The following is an 18,807-nucleotide window of genomic DNA, read 5'->3' on the forward strand; positions in this document are numbered from 1 at the left end:
TACTTTATCTGCCCTGTTGAGGGCAGAGCAAAGTACTGCAGTGAGCAGTTGCCAGACCTCTCTGACCTTTCCCAGCGCCTGCACACTGCAGTACTCTGCTCTGCCCTGCCATCAACAGTGCAGATAAAGTACACCTGCGCTGGATCCGCAGCAGACGTAAGGAGGAGGACGTCATTGCTAGAAGATGGGAGGTGCCAGACCGGATCTTGACACCCATCAGACTGGAACGGACCCCTGGGTGAGTATAATCTAACTCATTTTTCTTATCTTTCAGGTTACATCGGGGGCTTATCTACAGCATTACAGAATGCTGTAGATAAGCCCATGATGGCGGTGGCCACATCTCATAGGGCAAAAATGAGGTGACAGATTCCCTTTAAATGTTATTTCTCTGTTTCCTTCACAGCAGAATCACTCTGGTAGATGAATACGCAATGAAAACCCTATATAGAGTGATCTGGATTCTCCTTCTGCCTGACCTTATTGTTGTGTTACATTCCTCGGATCTCACCTGCCACCTTCATGTTCCAGAGCTTCAAGGTATAGCTGAGCCTGGAGATATCATGTTAGGAGTCGTTTTACCTCTTCATTTGGACACGGTGTATCAAAAACTTTCCTTCACTGAAAGACCACATAAGACTCTGTGTTCAACGTGAGTGAATATTCTAAGTGATAATAAAGAGTTTAATGTTTATTTCTCATAAATTTTGCAAACGTAAATTCACATTGATAGCACTGCCACTTTAGCTCATTACATGGACACCTCTATTTACACGAAAGTTAAATTATAAGCCAATTATTTCAAGGGTCTACATACCCTGGATGAAATTCTTGCAGCTGCTATATCATGGTCTAGACTTGCTTGGCGAGAATTTGTGTAGGACTTCCTATATCCAGCATAGCAAGTTAGGAAATGGGTCTTGGAAATGGGGTGGAGGAGTAATCACAGAATTATCTCATCTTCCTGGGTGAGTAGGCCAAAATTCTTTCTTGATCTAGAGGGTAAGATTTTTGGCTCAAGGGTAAGTGACTGTATAAATTTATAACCATAATGAGGGGCAAATTTTAATTTTAGGCTACCTAGTCACCTTATTTTTTGTATGTCACTGTTTTGAATGATTGTAAAATGTAAAAGTAGATCACTTTTTTTTCCATTTTTCTCAAAAGATTCCACTTAGAAAATTATCAACAACTTCAGTCCATGATTTTTGCAGTTAAAGAAATCAATGAAAATCCCAATATTCTTGCAAATGTCACATTAGGTTTCCAAGCCTATGACTCCTGTGATGTTCTGCATCAGGACCTTCAGGGAGCTTTGCAAATACTGACTGGGTCCAACAAAGTTCTACCCAACTACCGATGCCTTCAAAATGTGCCACTCAGTGCTGTCATCGGTCCATCAATTTCTACACATTCTATCCTTGTAGCACATATTCTGGGCCTGTATAAGTACCCTCAGGTAAAGACTTCCTATGGGTTTTAAATACAGTAGCACTATGGCCATTAATACAAAGATATGAAGGACATTAATATATTGTCTTTTTCCAACAGATAAGCCACTTCTCAACAAGTCCTCTACTGAGTGATCGGATTAAGTTCCCATCATTTTTCCGAACTGTTTCTAATGATGTTTTCCAGTCCCGTGGACTTGCGCGTCTGGTGTTACAATTTAGCTGGACATGGGTAGGGTTATTAGCTGTTGATAATGACTATGGACAACAAGGAATTAATTTGGTGAAACAAGAATTAGTTAAAGCTGGAGCATGTGTGGCCTTCACTGAGACCATTATTAAAAGCCAGCCAGACCACAATGCTCCACATATCGTTAAAGTTTTGAAGACCTCGACGGCTAGAATTGTGGTTGTCTTCTCACCAGCCATTAATTTGATTCCCATCTTGGATGAAATGTTAAGACAGAACGTAACAAAGAAAATATTTGTAGCAAGTGAAGCTTGGTCCACTTCTAGCCTCTTCTCCACGGGAAGGCTTTCAGAGACACTATCAGGGACAATAGGATTTGCTTTCTATAGTGGAACTATTCCAAAATTTAGAGAATTCCTCAATAAGATCAGCCCTTCTGTGACACTGGGAAGAGAATGGGTAAATCTGCTATGGGAGCAGACATTTAATTGCATGTTTTTGGATGGAGATACTGTATGGTCCTCAAACGCTTCAGTGAGAGAATGTGATGGATCTGAAGACCTGCAAAGTATCACAAACAGCTTTAACGATGTCTACAACTTAAGGGCAACGTACAATGTCTATACTGCAGTTCATGTTGTGGCTAAAGCTTTAGAAAATTTAAAAGGCTGTACAAATGGAAAAGGAGACCATTTTTTACACGGAGCATGTGCTAATATTACGGCTTTTACACCTTGGCAGGTAGTATGAATGTATATCAACTTTTTGATCAGTGTATGTCAAGTATTAGTAGATGTGATCATTTTCTTCTTGGCATCCTTATTTGGATTAATATTTCAGACACAAAATGTCTATAATTCCTTTAGAGACCTGTCTACATTGCTAATTTACTTACCACCAAAATTCTGCTATCACGTTCCATCATAACGTACTACATCAGTAATTAGATCATGTGGCCAAATCGAGCTATAAATACAGGAGGCATCAATGTAGGGCCAAACAGATCCAAGGTGACAAGAAGTAGATCAAGAATTGGGTCGTATGTTAGATTCTTTTTTTTTTTTTATTTTTCTACCTTTGACGAGTCTGTCGTACTATTGGGTTTGGTGGATCGAATACTTTTGGAATTATAGAAGCTTTTCCTGTTAACACAGGATTCCTTCAAAAATATCAATATCAATCATATTAAATTGTATCTTGTGGCATAAGGGGGTCCAGTATATTGTGAACTATCTTTTTTTTTAGTCCAAAATTCAAAATGTGAAACAATAAAAATATTCGGCAGTTGAAACATTGCATGAGTAGGTTCCTGTACTTTTGTACATGTTTGATGATGGATATTACTAAAATATAACTCAAAGTTGAGCAAGGGGTTGGACACAATGGCCCTTGAGGTCCCTTGCAACTCTAAAGCCCCCGTTACACAAAGCGATATCGCTAGCAATATCGCTGTAACGTCACCGATTTTGTGACGTAGCAGCGATATTGCTAGCGATATCGCTAGATGTGATACTTACCTCCGACCGACTCCCCCGCTGCTCATCGTTGGTCGCGCGAGAACGTCCTGGACCGTTTCTCGTCGGGCGCTTCCTGCTGGGCTTCCTGTGGCGCCAATGAGCGACGCGTGGACGCGGGCGGTAGGACGTCAGGATCGCCACGTCTGACAGGTAAGTAACGACCCCCGACCCTTGCGATGTCGCTGGAGAGATCTGCCTGTGTGGCAGTTCACTAGCGACCACTTAGCGATGCACCAGCGATCCATATCATTGTCGGGATCACTGGTGCATCGCTAAGTGTAACGGTACCCTAACATTCTATGATTCTGTGATAATTGATTGGCTGCCGTGGACTTGTGTCGCGTATGACATATAACTGGTTCACTAGTCAAATTTACTCTCATTCCGACCAGATGCTTTTCCGTTTTAGCTTATTCCTCCCCTTCTTCCAAGAGACATAACCTTTTTTTTTCCATTAATATAGCCATATGAGGGTTTTTTTTGTGTGTCCAACAAGTTGTACTTTGGAAGGACACCATCAATTTTATCATGTAATATACTGGAAAGTAAGAATAAAATTCCAAGTGTTGCAAAATTTCATAAAAAAAGCTCAACTCCACAATAGTTTTTGTGGTTTTGTCTTTACAGCATCCAATATATGGTAAAAATGACCTGACGATTTGATGAGTCCAATTTTGGTGATAGAAAATATTCATAGTTTTGTCTTTTATTTATGCCCTGAGCCAACAATTTTTTTGGTACCATACTGGAGTGAATAAAAGATTTTTTATCGTCTCTTGCATTTTTCTCTGGGGTTGCAGTGGCCGAAAAAACGCAATTCTGATTTATTTTCTTTTATTTCTGCATTTAGCAATTGGGTTTATTGATCTTATCTTTTGATTGATCGGACTTTTACAGATGTAGCGATACCACCTGTGTGGTTTTTTTGTTTTGTCTTTTTTTAATTCTTTATTTGTGATGAGGGGGAAGGAAGTGGTGATTCATACTTATATATTTTTTAGGTTTTTCATTTTGTTATGTTTACTGTGTTTTACGTTTCCATAGAGGACTCGAAGCTGCAATCATCTGATCACGTTTGCTGTTTTCAGTAGTGACACAGTATTGCTACCTATCGGAAAAATATCAGTCTCCTATGAACACCAGCCGCAGGGTAGCTTTCATAGGAGAACTGTCATGACAAGATTGGGGGCGTCCAGTAGACCCAGCCATTATGGAAACCTATCGTCAACCCAAGATCGCGCTGCGATGGGAGGTTAGAATAGTTTGCCACAATGTAAATGCCACTGTCCAAGATTTACAGCAGCGTTTAACAGGTTAACATCCATGGGCGAAGCCCAACCTGTTAGCGGCAGATGATGGCTGAATAGCACAGCCATGATCTGCTGGCAAAGATGCAGGCTCAGTTCCTGAGCTCACATCAAAGGCAAGCCCTGAAATACGACATTCCATTAAGTCATATGTTGGCAATGGGCTCATGTGAACCTCGAAACCAGCCATATTGACTTTGGCATAATGTTTGTCTTCATACTGTTTCACTCAAAATTATTCACCCCTTCATAGCAAATTAGGATTATTAGCAAAAGTAATCGACTTTCTGCTGTTTGCAATAAACCAATCAAATGACTAATTCATATAGCTCAACACGACTAATAAAACAAGTGTTTTTCCAAAATTCATCACAAAATTCCACATTTACTAACTACTGCAGCCTCACTAATATTCATAGGTTTACATGCCACAAATGCTTTCTTTAAATCCCACCAGCAATTTTATATGGTTAGAAGATTGTGATGGCCACTTCAGAATCTTTCAGGTCTTCAATTTTAACCCAGCCGTGGTGGAATTTGAAGCAGGCTTGATATCATTATACCGTAGGAAAATCTAATGCCTCCCAGTCTTCCTCACAGAAGGCATGACATTTTCTCCTACAATTCCTTGATACTTGATTAAATATATTTTGCCCCCCTTGTGTAACAGATTTACAGTGGTAGAAGAAACAAATCAGCCCCAGAGTATCATTGGGTCACCACTATATTTCACTGTAGGCAACACCAAGCCAATGCCATGTTTTACTGTTGCTATCATTGAGCCACCACCATGTTTCTATGTAGCTATAACTGACCAAAATAGCTCCAACAAAGTGTTAATCCACACAGCGGGGAAGCCCATTCATTGCACAAGTGATTGTGTGAGCTGGTACTGCAAACATGCGTACCGTGGGAAGTGCTCCATGAACTGGGGTGCCACTCGAAAAGGAATTAGCCACAATGGATCCAAAAAAAAAAAACAGATGGCACTCACCGGTTAAAACTTCTTTATTCCAATACTTTAAAACATCGGCATAGGGAGGATGGGAGCAGGAGTGGAAAGGACGACAGCCGTTTTGTGCTGCAGTAGCTCTTCTACTGGTCACACCATTTTTTTTTATGTATCCATTGTAGCTATAACTGAGTCACCACCATGCTTCACTGTAGGCATCATTGATCTATGACAATGCTTTACTGTAGGCATCACAGAGCTACCACCTTGTTTTACAATAGGCATTACTAAACCAATGCCATGCTTCACTACAGACATCAATGTGCCACAATCATGCTTCTGTGTTTTTATCACTTAATCACCACCATGCTTAACTGTTAAGCAGGTTGTTCATTTAAGCATATGCATCATTCATTCTCCTCCAAACATGCCGCTGAAATATAGACCCAAAAGTTCCAGATTTGTTTTTTTTATTTTTGCTGCTCCACAGAAAAGAAATCCCAAAATTTCTGTAGTTTACTTATAACTTATAAGAATTGGCGAATATTACAGCCAACATGTCTTATGCTTTTGAATCAGTAGAAGTAAACATGTTGGTGTTCAGACACGGAGACCTTTAGTATTTAAAAGGTGCTTTACTGTGCACACCGAATTCTTAGTGTTGACTACAACCAGATCTTGTAGTAGATTTTCTGCTGTCACCAGAGATGTTTTGGCCACATGCCTCCTCAGGTATCTAGTGGCAGCCAATGACATTTTCCTCTTTCTGCCATGGCCAGATAATGTAGACAGTGGGGCAGATTCAACAAATCTTTTATGGAAGAAAATTTGCAGAAAAGCTTTGAAGAACAACAAAACATTTGCGCAATGCCGACTTGTCTCAAAAATTTTGAGACTTTTGGTGTTTTCAAAATGAGTGGAACAGGGAGGAGTCAGTCCAATTCATAAAAAGTGCTAGTCATTACTCCCTTCCTGGAGTAGCATTTGTAGCGCCGTGCACCACTGAGAAGATGAGTCAAATTCATTAGGTGACAGGTGCTTCTTAGCGCATTTGGTGCCTTCCACTCCAGCAAGATTGATGTATCGTGAGCATGCTTTGTGCGAGGCTCGGTGAATGACCCGAATCTTCCTTTAAGGCTACTTTCACACATCAGGTTTTCGGCGTCAGGCGCAATCCGGCGTCGTGCCGGAACGCCGGATCCGGCAAATGTTTAGTAAAACCGGATGTGACGGATCCGGTTTTCTGCCGGATCCGTCTTGTTCTTGACAGACAAAACCGGATCCGTCTCATCCGGTTCATCCATTTTTCTATCCGTTTTTCGACGGATTACGCCGGATCCGGTTTTTAAAATTGACCCTTGTGGCCTTCCGAACGGGATTGGCTACTGGAAAACTATATATAGAGTGTTCCTACAGCCCTTCTTTGACAGGTTGTTGAGGAGAAAGTGCAGGTTGGAGAGAAGAGCAAGTTACTGGCGAAGATGGATGTTGTGATTGGAAATATTTTGAAGAATTTGGCGGATTTTATAGCGGAGGCGAATCGTTTGAGGGTGATTGTTCTGGAGAAGGAGAGAGCGAGACAGCAGCGCATCAGGCATCGTAGACGACGTTTGTGGATCCACCCCATCACAGCCAAGAGAATGACGGGTGGGGTCTATTCTACACTCTGCATGGACCTTCGACGAAACCCGGATAAATTTTTTGGATATGTTCGGATGAAAATGGAGAATTTTGATTACTTGGTGGAGCGCATTGCACACCTCATAAGAAAAGCGGACACCTATTGCCGCTTCTCTGTTTCACCCGCAGAGCGTCTGATGGTGACTTTAAGGTAAGCCACATTTATTGGATGTGATCGCATCAGAGCACACTTTCACTGCAATCTTGTTGGTGGTAGTTTGTATCTCCAAGTGTTATAGCTCAGTTTTGGTATGTAATGCTGTGATTTTAAACTAATTGATTGTTTTTTAATTCCCCACAGATTTCTTGCAACTGGCGAATCCCTTTCGTCACTGCATTTCCAGTACAGACTCGGGATTTCCACCATATCAGGAATAGTGAAGTACACATGCCGTGCACTGTGGGACTCCTTAGCTGAAGAGTTTTTACCAGAGCCCACAACAGAGAGGTGGATTGAAATTGCTGACAAGTTTCAACAGATATGTCAGTTTCCCAACTGCTTGGGCGCTGTGGACGGGAAACATATCCGCATTGTAAAGCCAGCCGGATCGGGATCGGAATATTTCAATTACAAGAAATATTTTTCAATTGTCCTCATGGCCATCGCTGATGCGGAATACAAATTTATTGCTGTGGATATTGGGGCCTATGGCCGCTCCAATGACTCTCAAGTTTTCAAACTGTCTGCCATGGGGCGTAAACTGTATGGAAACACCTTCCAGTTCCCACAACCTAGACCGATGCCGTAAACATCTGGTCCATCTATGCCATTTGTCTGTGTAGGGGATGAAGCCTTCCAGCTGTCAGAACACCTTTTGAAACCGTACTCTAGCAGAGGATTGACAAAACCAAAACGCATTTTTAATTACCGCCTCACAAGAGCAAGAAGAATGGTTGAATGTACCTTTGGTATTCTGACAGCCAAATGGCGGGTCCTATTGACTGCGATCAACCTCAAGACAGAAACTGTTGACGAGGTGATCAAAGCTTGCGTGGTACTCCACAATTTTGTTATCTGCAAGGAACCCATTTCCATTGAGGACACCTCTGAAGAAACCACCTTGCAAGATTACCATGACATTACCACTAGAAGTTCTGTGACGGTTTCAGTAATGAGGGACAATTTTGCACTATACTTTATGTCACCTCAAGGCAGAGTACACTGGCAGGATGACAGAGTGTGAAAGATTTGTGCCCTAATCAAACTTGTGTACCTTCTGTACCAACAGTATATACCTTTGCCAACCAAAGTTGGCTATCTTGTCATGGTCTCTATTTTTAGCTTTAGGCCACAGGTGTGTACCTGGTTGTGTTTTATGCAAAGTATTTCACCTTTTAACAAAAGTTGTGTACATTGTTATGAAATCACCAACAATAAACACAACTTTTTAGGTGAAATACTTTGCTTCAAACACAACCAGGAACACAACTGTGGCAAAAAGCTAAAATTTACCCACAGTTATATACCTGGTTTTGAATACCTTTTTACCTTTTAAATACCCTTTATTTAACCTTTTTTTTTAAACATATTTCGCCGCAGAAAGAAATGACAGACAACCAGTGTAAACAATAATTAAACTTTTATTTAAAATATTTTTTTGTTTGTAAAATGTTTTTAAAGTTAAAAAAACTTTTTTAATAAAGGTTTGAAACCAACTGGGCATTTTTATTACAAAACACATCATAAATCTGTGTAGTGTGGGGTGGAAATACTGCTGGAGGGGCTGCGGGACACTTCGACACTGGGAGTGTGGAGAGAGGATTGGGATCGTGGTGGGGAAGGAACAGTTAGAGGTGATGGTGTGGAAAAAGCTACAGAATGGGTGGACATGTGGGAGGCAGAAGAGGTGGTGGGCGGTGGAGTGGAGGGTTGGGCAGGGACTGTAGGAGCAGATGATGTTGATGGAAAGTTGTATGGGGAAGGAGTTTGGTATGGGGAAGGAGTTTGGTACGGGGAAGGAGTTTGATACGGGGCAGGTTGCTGGAAGTGGGGAGATGTCTGGTACTGGGGAGGTTGCTGGTACTGGGGAGGTTGCTGGTATGTAATAGGAGGGGGAGGATGGAAAGTGGCTGGAGGGGGTGCAGATGTAATAGGGGGGGAGGATGGAAAGTGGCTGGAGGGGGTGCAGATGTAATAGGAGGGGGAGGATGGAAAGTGGCTGGAGGGGGTGCAGGTGGAGGAACTACAGTGGTGGGAGGTGGAGGTTGGGAGGTAACCTGCTGTAGAGCACCGTGGCACGAATGCATTACATGCATCTGCTGGGTAGGCGATAGTGTTGCCATGCGCTCCACAACAGATCTGAAAAAGGTGTGGTTTGGCGAAGATCTTGCTTCTGAATGCATGGTTTGCAGAAGTGTCTTCACCTCCAGAATGCTGGAGTTGATCTGCTGAAAGCCTGCGGAGATTTGCTCTGACAAGACTTTTAGACAGTTCTGGAAAGATGCATTCAGATGCAAGAACTCTGGCGCATAACTCTTTTCCTGACCCCTCTGCCGCTGCCGCCCAGTACCCGCAGGTGTACTAGAGGTGGCAGGGGCAGAAGGGTGGGGTAAAGGGAAAGCGATCTCCTCACCAGCAGCTTCATGTAATGTAGGCGGCTACGATGCTCCTGTGCTTGTGAATGGGACAGATGGGTCGAATGTGTGGGAAGGCTGGGAAGGTGCAGATGTACCGGGGCGGTCGAAGTTTCCCTCGGTGCCGGTCTCCTCAGGGATCGCCTCAGAAGGGTCCAATCGTGCAGGCTCCTGAGTGCTGCTCACCGTGCTGTGGAATAAAGAGAAAAAAAAAACAATTAAAATAGTGACATGGTATGGCCCTGGCTGAAAAAAAATTGTTACATCTAAACATTTTTTTGTCACATGTGGTGTGTAATATTTACCTTCTGGTGAGCATTGTCTCCCAGAGGAACGACAGGGCTCGTGCGTACTTGTACTTGCTCCTGCGTCCTCCAGATCCACTCGGGGCCCGCATCTCTTTATTGAACTCCTTCTTGAAACGATCCCTCACAGACCGCCACCGCTTCACAATTCTCTCCCCTGAAACGAGAAAGGACAAAGTGGTTAGTATACAACATCAGTGTTTCCCAAACTCCAGTCCTCATGGTCCCCAGGGGTCATGTTTTCAGGATTTCCAAAGTAAATAGAGATCCTGAACACATGATCCGTGGGGACCACGAGGACTGGAGTTCGGGAAACACTGGTTTAAATCAAGCAACCGGTACTGTATATACTTACGCTCTTTAATCTGGGCCCAAGCTTCGAGATCCTCCCAGCGGTCCACAAGGAGCGAACAGATTTCCTCCCAGAGTCGTCGGGTAACGATCAGGTCAGCGTGGCGGCGGTCAGCCATATTCCAGAGCGGCTCCCTTTCTCTGACGAGATCGATGAGGCGGTCCACATCAATCCCTCCATCCTCACCGTCAGAGTCGGGAGCACGCTGTGAAGGCTGTTAAAGAAAAAGACAAAAATAACATAATTAGCCTCCACAAAAGAAATGAAATAAAAAGTGCAAAAAAAACAAAGCAAAAATATTTATACTTACACGCTGGTGACCGCCGCGTTGCTGTCGCCGACGACCCTGGGAGGCACTGCGAGGACCTTTTGGCCGAGCACCAGATTGGGAAGACTAGAGAAGAAAACAAAAAATGTTATGTCTTTGGATGTAGGCATTTGTTTGCTGTGTGTGGTCTGCAGAACATTGTTTTCTATGTGTTGTGTGTAGTGTGATTTTGTGTTTCTGCGTTTGATGCAAAAAACTTACCAATTGTGAGCCCACTCCAAGTGTCTGTCCACCCCTTCCTTCTTCTTCTGGGAGCTCCTCTTCATCTTGTGATTCCTGTTTTGAAATAAAAGGCAATGAATAGACATATATTACAGAGATGATGGATTTTGGAAATAAAAACTTACCGTCAAACGCTGACGATGCGAGGGAGGGCTCCCAGAAGAAGATGTGCTGTCTTCCTCATGGCCAGACTCCATGGCTGTGGGTGGTGTTTCTGCTGCTGCCATTGCTGCTGCTGCTGCTGCATCTATTGGGCGGCTGTTGAATAAAGAGAAACAAAGGGCCAATGAATATCTTGATATTCCATGGCCCTAGTTTGGAGGAATGGGGGATTTGATAATTACCGTCTCTCATCTGCTGCTGGACTCCCCTCCCGTTGTTCAGCATGCTGCTCCATTTGGGGTGGTGCTGATGGTGCTGCTGCTGCAGATGTCTTCTGTCTTCTCCTGCTCCTGGTTCTTGGCTTGGGTGGCATGTTGGGTGTGGCTGAGGGTCCCACTTGTGGGCAGAGCTACTGAGCATGCTCAGACCAAAGAAACCGGATCCGGCCGCCGGATCCGGCTGTCGCCGGATCCGGCGCATTGCGGCGCTCATAGGCTTTCATTGTATGAAAAAGCCGGACACGCCGGATCCGGCGTGTCTGGCTTTTTCGCCGGAGACAAAAAACGTTACAGTAGCCGTTTTTTCCAGACGCCGGATCGCGTCACATTGCCGGATCCGGCGAAAATCAGATGAAACGCATGGCCATCCGGCTCGATCCGGCTCTAATGCAAGTCAATGGGGGGAAACCGGATCCGGCATTGCATTTCGTGGGATCCGGTTTTAGTCAAAAGCGCCGGATCGCGCCTGACGCCGAAAACCTGATGTGTGAAAGAGGCCTAACTTTTAACTTGGCAACTATGCTACCAACTGTGTCTGTAGGAATATTCAGCACCTCTGTACTGTCGTTTTATACTTTTTTATCGTTTGTACAAGATAATGATCTCTTTTATTAACTTTTTGTCCGCTTTCTTGTCTTAGCCAATTTTGTAACATGTCTTCAATTATCAAAGTCATCAAACCCTTAGCCAGTTGAGGTATGTGATGTGTTTTTTCTCCTGATTGACTAGTCTCCTCATTAGCTACAGTATATCAGTGCTTCAGTCAATGTCAGATTTCATAAATATGTACTCTTACAAGGGATTTTATTAAGAAGTGATTAATTCTGAGACTGCTGCGTTCTGTAAATGTGACATATTGTGCTGACTTTAGAGAAACCACTTGTTATATTAGTTGTGCTAAACATTTTATTTTGTCCTTGTTTGATTGGTTTATTGCAAATGGCAGAAAGTTTGTACATTTTATCAATAATCCAAAATTGCAATAGGGAGCAACATTTTTTGATTGAACCATAATTTAAGTGGTCACTATTTTTTCAATTTTATTTTTTACATTTTCCAAAAACTTTGAGGGAATTTATCAAGCAGTTCACCACCTGGCAACCCAACTTTGGATAAGCAGTTCTTCCTGAAGTTTTTCCAAAGATTCAACCAGGGCCGGACTGGCCATCTGGCAATTCTGGCAAATGCCAGAAGGGGCCTGTCTGGTCATGGGCTGCTTTGTGTGCTACGTTGTTAACAGAATCGGTGTTCTCAAGACACCCATACTGTTAAGAGTTGTGGTGGAGCACAAAGTCGCTGACTCCGTTGCTTACCCCAGCAGGCCACGGGTATCATTAGAAATATTGGTCTTCTAGTAAATCTTGCTTTCCTCCATCCAGGGTAAGGTTAGCAATATATCCCATCTGGAGCTTGGGGAAGGGGGAGGTGGGACTGCATGGGCCAGTATGATTTCAAATGCCAGGACTGAATTTCTGCCCCAGTCCGTACCTGGCTTGCACCACCTTCCCAAGAGGACTTTGTGTTATAACAGGTTGGACATAAATTAGGCACCAATGAAGGGGCTGCTAGGTTTACTCTGGATAAAATGCCACCCAATAACATTGCTTTTATCCAACATGTTCCAGCTCCTGTACTATATGAAGAAGGCAAGGGTCACCTTAAGTGATGGGAGAAACTTTTATTTTGACGAGAATGGAGACCCTCCAGCAGTCTATGACATTGTAAACTGGCAACTGAACCCAGAAGGCATCATGCAATATGTGAAGATTGGCAGCTACGATACCACAGCTTCTCTTGGCAAAGTCTTTACCATCAACACAAGCGCTATAGTTTGGAGAGATGGAAGTGAGGCAGTAAGTAGACTCTAAACCTCATTAACCAATGAACTCTTTTAACTTATTTGTCACATTCATATTGAGCATATGAGGAAGACTTCACTGTAAATTGTGAATCAGGGCGATGGGAAAAAGAGCTGCCAATCTCTTCCCCCCATTTATCCAATGACCCCCTGGTGAGCAGAGGGTCTCGGATGCAGCCACCTCCTATGACATGGTCAGTAAGAATATGAAACAATAGGTTTGTGTGGCAACACTTTTTAGTCCCTTTGTTATTCCGCTCTGCCAGACTTCAAAGCAATAGTAAAGTCACAGGGTCAATGGCCCAGACATTGCTAGGCCACATTAAAAGATAAGAATATTGGCGTTTTAGTGGCAGGTGTAGGTTTTATAGATATGGGAGACATATTTTTGGCATCATTGCTCGAAGCTGCATATGAGCCTGAAAATCGCATATGAGTGAAGTGGACATGTGATGACTGCTGGAACCAGAAAGCAGAGCTGAATCCTGACAGTGAGGATATTACACTCTGCTAGGATTGGCTACAGGGCTTCATTTTATAATTAAAGGGCTTGTCAAGGTTTGAGATAAAAGTCTGCAGTCACTATTCCACAGAGCAGGCACTGCATACTTTTAGGATTTTTTCTTAGACAAGTATGTGATTTGTATAGTTCTGAACACATTCCGATTAGACGTGTCCAGCCTCACTCAATTTATTTTCTTTGAATGAGGCCACACATTTCTGGTTGGTACCACATGTGTAGAAATTGCTGGAAGTAGAGAATCCTGACAGTGTGCAGTGAGCACTTTGAGAATTTAGAAGCCTGCAGTCACATAGAATGACTGGAGACTCATCATAAACTTGGACAAACTCCCTTAATGCTCCTAATATAAATAAAAACTTGAGAATTAGCATCACAGAAACATTTATATCCAGGTCCCTTATAGATGACGTTGTCTCTGGAGTCATTCTTCTTTTCTTCTTCATCTTGTTTAGACTCCATGATGATTTTTCTCATCCACAGCCATCTCTGTAGACTCCCATCTTCTCCGGTCTTCTGCAGCACATCTCCACACGATGCCCTTAAAGATAGAAGTGTCATTATAATGCTCCTGAAAAAAAATATCTGCCCTACGCTGAGCGTCTGAAAAAATAATTTCCCATCACTATATTCCCGGGACCAAATATGACCCCATGCTGTCCTTCTTATAGTACATGCTCTTCACACTGCCCCCTCCCTTCCAAACTGGGCTCTTCCTCTCACACTATCTCCCCCCTATACTGCTCAGTCTCAATGCTATACCCCTTCACCACACTCCCCCTCCTTGCTTTACTTTCCCTTCCTGGCTGTGACCTCACACTGTTCCCCCTTGCTACCCCCCACACTACTTAGTCTTTATTCTGTTCCCACTCACACTTTTCTCTCCCTATACTGTCTCCCTGCACTATTCCTCTCAATAGTCTTCTCACACATTTACCCTCTCACTCTCCATACTGCCTCCTCACACATCCACTTGAATCCTCATATTGTGTCTGTACCCATCCCATTACTGTCGCTCCTCATACATACTGTGTCTGCATACACTTTCCCCTCACTCCTAATACTGTGTCTGCACCCATCCCCCATACTTTTCCCTCATACATGCCCCCTAATTTCCCCTTTCTCCTCATATTGTGTCTTCAAATTTCTCCCGCTCACCATATTGTATCTGAACCTGTCCCTGTGTTGCAACCCAAACTTGTGCCCTCAAATCATCCCCCATTTTACTAAATCACCTCCACACACACAGTAAATTTCCCCAGCCCCATTACAAAAAGTCTCCCACACACAGTAAATCTTCCCCCACATACAGTAAATACCCCCACACAGTAAATTTCCAGCATGCACAGTAGCTACCCCCACACACAGTAATTACCCCCACATACAGTAAATACCCCAACACACTGTAAATCTCCACCAGCCTCATTACTCTAAATCTTTCACACATAGTAAGTCTTCCCCACACAGTACAGTACATACCCCACACAGAGTAAATACTCCCACACACACAGTAAATTTCCCCCAACCCTGTTACACTAAATCTCCCCCACTCACACAGTAAATACCACCACACAATCCACAATCTAGTAAATACACCTCCCGCTCCTGTTACATTCAGTCTTTGGTGTCTTCACCTCCAGTGGTGTTGAGCACTTACCAACAATGTGCTCTTCTGAGCGCTGGGGAGTGTCCATAGGCTGAACTGGATGAACAAATGTCTTTTTTCAGCCTTGCTATGTTACTATGTCACCAGCGTGATCACATGACCTGATCATGCTCCTGACATTGCTTTAACCCGGCAGTCAACTCACATCTGAAAGAGGAGACACTTTGGACCACCGCATTAGGAGTCTCGACTGCACCCCCCTGCCGGCTGCGCCTGGGATACATGCCCCGGCTGCCCCTCCCAAGCTACGCCTCTGCATATACATATATATACAGCTCTGGCAAAATTAAGAGACCACAGCACAGTTTTATAAAAATCAGCTTCTCTCCATGTCTGACAGCCATTCCATTCCAGTGTCAGTTGAATACCAACCAGGGTACACCTCATTCTACTTAATGTGCTTCTGATTAGGTGATCACCTGAACAAAATCTTATTTAATGAAGGAAAGTATAAAAAACCCTGCTGTGGTGTTCACAATCCTCTTGCAATAGGACAATCTGGATGGCAAAACAAGTGCTAGTAATATCCCAAAAATAATAGGAATGAAAAAATTATAATAAATAATAATAATAATCTTTATATAGCATCAACGTATTCTGCAGCACTTTACAGTTTAACAGTTTTAAACGCAAGTCATAAGTAATAACGTTAACAATACAATAATTAAAGCAAAATGAGACGGCCCTGCTGGTAAGAGCTTACAATCTACAATGAGGTGGGGGAGATACAAAGCACAGGGGTGTATTTACAATGATGGTCCAGCCATCTTGGGGGAGTGGGGGATGGAGATAGTGAATGGGCTACACATACACACACTTACACATAAAATGACTTTGATTAGGGAACGTGATAGGCCGCTCTGAACAATTGTGTTTTGAGGGAGGGCCTAAAACTATGCAAATTGTGGCTGGCACTAAATTCTTGGGGTAGAGCATTCCAGAGGACTAGCGCAGCACGGGAGAAGTCTTGGAGTCGGGAGTGGGAGGTACAGATTAGTGCAAAGGTTAGTCTAAATTCATTTGTAGAGCACAGCGGTCAGTTAGGCTGATAGACAGAAATAAGGGAGGAGATGTAAGGGGGTGCCGCACTGTGGAGAGCTTTGTGGGTGAGAACAAGTACTTTGAAGTGGATCCTATAATGAATGGGTAGCCAGTGTAATGAATGGCGAACAGCGGATGTGTCTGAATACCGATGGACGACCCTGGCTGCAGCATTAAGGATAGAATGGAAAGGGGAAAGTTGAGTGAGGGGGAGGCCAATTAATTGAGCATTTCAGTAGTCCAGACGGAAGTGGATCATGGTGACAGTGAGGGTTTTTGTTGTTTCCACGGCGAGAAAAGGGCAGATTCTAGAGATGTTCTTTAGGTGTAAGCGGCACGAGCGGGCAAGAGATTGTATATGGGAAGTGAAGGAGAGATTGCTGTCAAACGTAACACCCAGACAGCGCGCCTGCTGCCGGAGTGTTATTATGGTGCCACCCACTGAGAAGGAAATGATAGTTTTAGATGGCAGGAGCAGAAAAAGTTCAGTTTTGGAGAGGTTGAGTTTCAGATAGAGAGCGGACATGATGTTGGAGACTGCGGACAGACAGTCACTGGCGTTCTGTAGTACAGCGGGGGTAAGGTCAGGGGATGACGTGTATAGTTGTGTGTCATCTGCATAAAGATGTTACTGAAAGCCAAATTTGCTGATGGTCTGTCTAACATTCGACCATGCCAAAGGAGTTGAAAAGAAAAGTCTTGAGTGAGGAAAAGAAGGGCTCAATTCTGGCTTTACTAGCAGAGGGATACAGTGATCATTATGTTACATCCATCCTTAAAATTTCTTAGATGGCAGTCCATTACAACAAGGTCACGCAGCAGACATTGGAGACAACAAAGCTACAGACTGGCAGAGGGCAAAAAAGTCTCTCCACTGATCAGGATGACCGTCATCTTATTGAAATGTCACTCAGCAACCGCAGGATGACATCAAGTGACCTACAAAAGGAATGGCAGCTGGGGTGAAGTGCACTACAAAAACAGTTCATAACAGGCTCCTAGAGGCAGGGCTCAAGTCATGTAAAGCTAGAAAAAAGCCTTTCATCAATGAGAAGAAAAGGAGAGCCAGGCTGAAGTTTGCCAAAGACCATAAGGATTGGACCATAGAGGACTGGAGTAAGGTAATCTTCTCTGATGAGTCTAACTTTCAGCTTTGCCCAACACCTGGTTGTCTAATGGTTAGACGGAGACCTGGAGAGGCGTGCAAGCCACAGTTTCTTCCCTCTACTGTGAAATTTGGTGGAGGAACGGTGATGATCTGGGGATGCTTCAGCAAGGCTGGAATTGGGCAGGTTAATCTTTGCAAAGGACGTATGAATCAAGCCAGATACAAGGTTATCCTGGAAAAACAGTTGATTCCTTCTGCTCAGGCAATGTTCCCCAACTCTGAGGACTGGTTTCTCCAGCTGAAAATTGCACCATGCCACACAGCTAGGTCAATCAATATGTGGATGAAGGACCACCACATCAAATTCCTGTCATGGCCAGCCCAATCTCCAGACCTGAACCCCATTGAAAACCTCTCGAATGTAATCAAGAGGAGGATGGATAGTCACAAGGTATCAAACAAAGAACTGCTTACATTTTTGTACCAGGAGTGGTCACCCAAAAGCAGTGTGAAAGACTGGTGGAAAGCAGCCAAGACGCATGAAAGCTGTGAATAAAAATCATGGTTATTCCACAAAATATTGATTTCTGAACTCTTCCTGAGTTAAAATATTAGTATTGTTGTTTCTAAATGATTATGAACTTGTTTTCTTAGCACTATGTGAGGTCTGCAAGCACTGCATTTTTTTGTTATTTTGACAATTTCTTATTTTCTGAAAATAAATCCAAAACTTAGTGCTTGGAAATTCAAAGACATGTTGTCAGTAGTTTATAGAATAAAAGAGCAATTTAAATTTGACTCAAAAATATAGCTATAAAGAGGAAAATCAGACAAACTGAAAATTTTGCAGTGGCCTTTTAATATATATATAATGTATATATAAAGGGAAACAGCACAAAAATATGGAGACCCTCAGCACCAAGATGACCGCAGGGTCCATCTTCGTCCTGCGGGGAGGTGGCTTTTGCTGAGCACAGGCGCTGGCATGCCTCCTTCCCTGCCTGTCAGATCCTGATCTGATACTAAGCAGTGCAAAGTGTCAGATCAGCGATCTGACATTATATAGTGATGTCCCATACTGGGACAATGTAAAAGAATTAAAAAAAAAAAAATATTAGAGTGTGTAAAAATATATTTTTTTTTAATTTTTTAAATAAAGAAAAAAATATGTTTTTCCAATAAATACATTTATTTATGTAAATAAAAAAACAATAAAAGTACATATATTTAGTATCGCTCTATAAAACTATCCCACTAGTTAACCCCTTCAGTGAACACCATAAAAAAGTAAAAAACAAGGCAAAAACAATGCTTTATCATCATACCGCTGAACAAGAAGTGCAATAGAACGCGATC

The 18,807-nt window shown here is 43.1% G+C and overlaps 1 protein-coding gene across 1 annotated transcript in view; it reads left to right on the top strand.

Annotated features, from left to right (window-relative positions):
* Nucleotides 1-434: 434 nt before the first annotated feature.
* LOC141049888 (extracellular calcium-sensing receptor-like) overlaps nucleotides 435-18,807 on the top strand; it is a 40,156-nt gene continuing 21,783 nt past the window's right edge. Inside the window, exons 1-4 of the mRNA XM_073546728.1 lie at nucleotides 435-652; nucleotides 1,168-1,459; nucleotides 1,552-2,382; nucleotides 12,884-13,111. Of these exons, the coding sequence (XP_073402829.1) occupies nucleotides 435-652; nucleotides 1,168-1,459; nucleotides 1,552-2,382; nucleotides 12,884-13,111 (1,569 nt within the window). The remainder of the gene's footprint in view (nucleotides 653-1,167; nucleotides 1,460-1,551; nucleotides 2,383-12,883; nucleotides 13,112-18,807) is intronic.

This window comes from Dendrobates tinctorius, unplaced genomic scaffold (genome assembly GCF_039654945.1).
Source record: "Dendrobates tinctorius isolate UK_male_01 unplaced genomic scaffold, ASM3965494v1 ptg000151l, whole genome shotgun sequence".
NCBI lineage: Eukaryota > Metazoa > Chordata > Amphibia > Anura > Dendrobatidae > Dendrobates > Dendrobates tinctorius.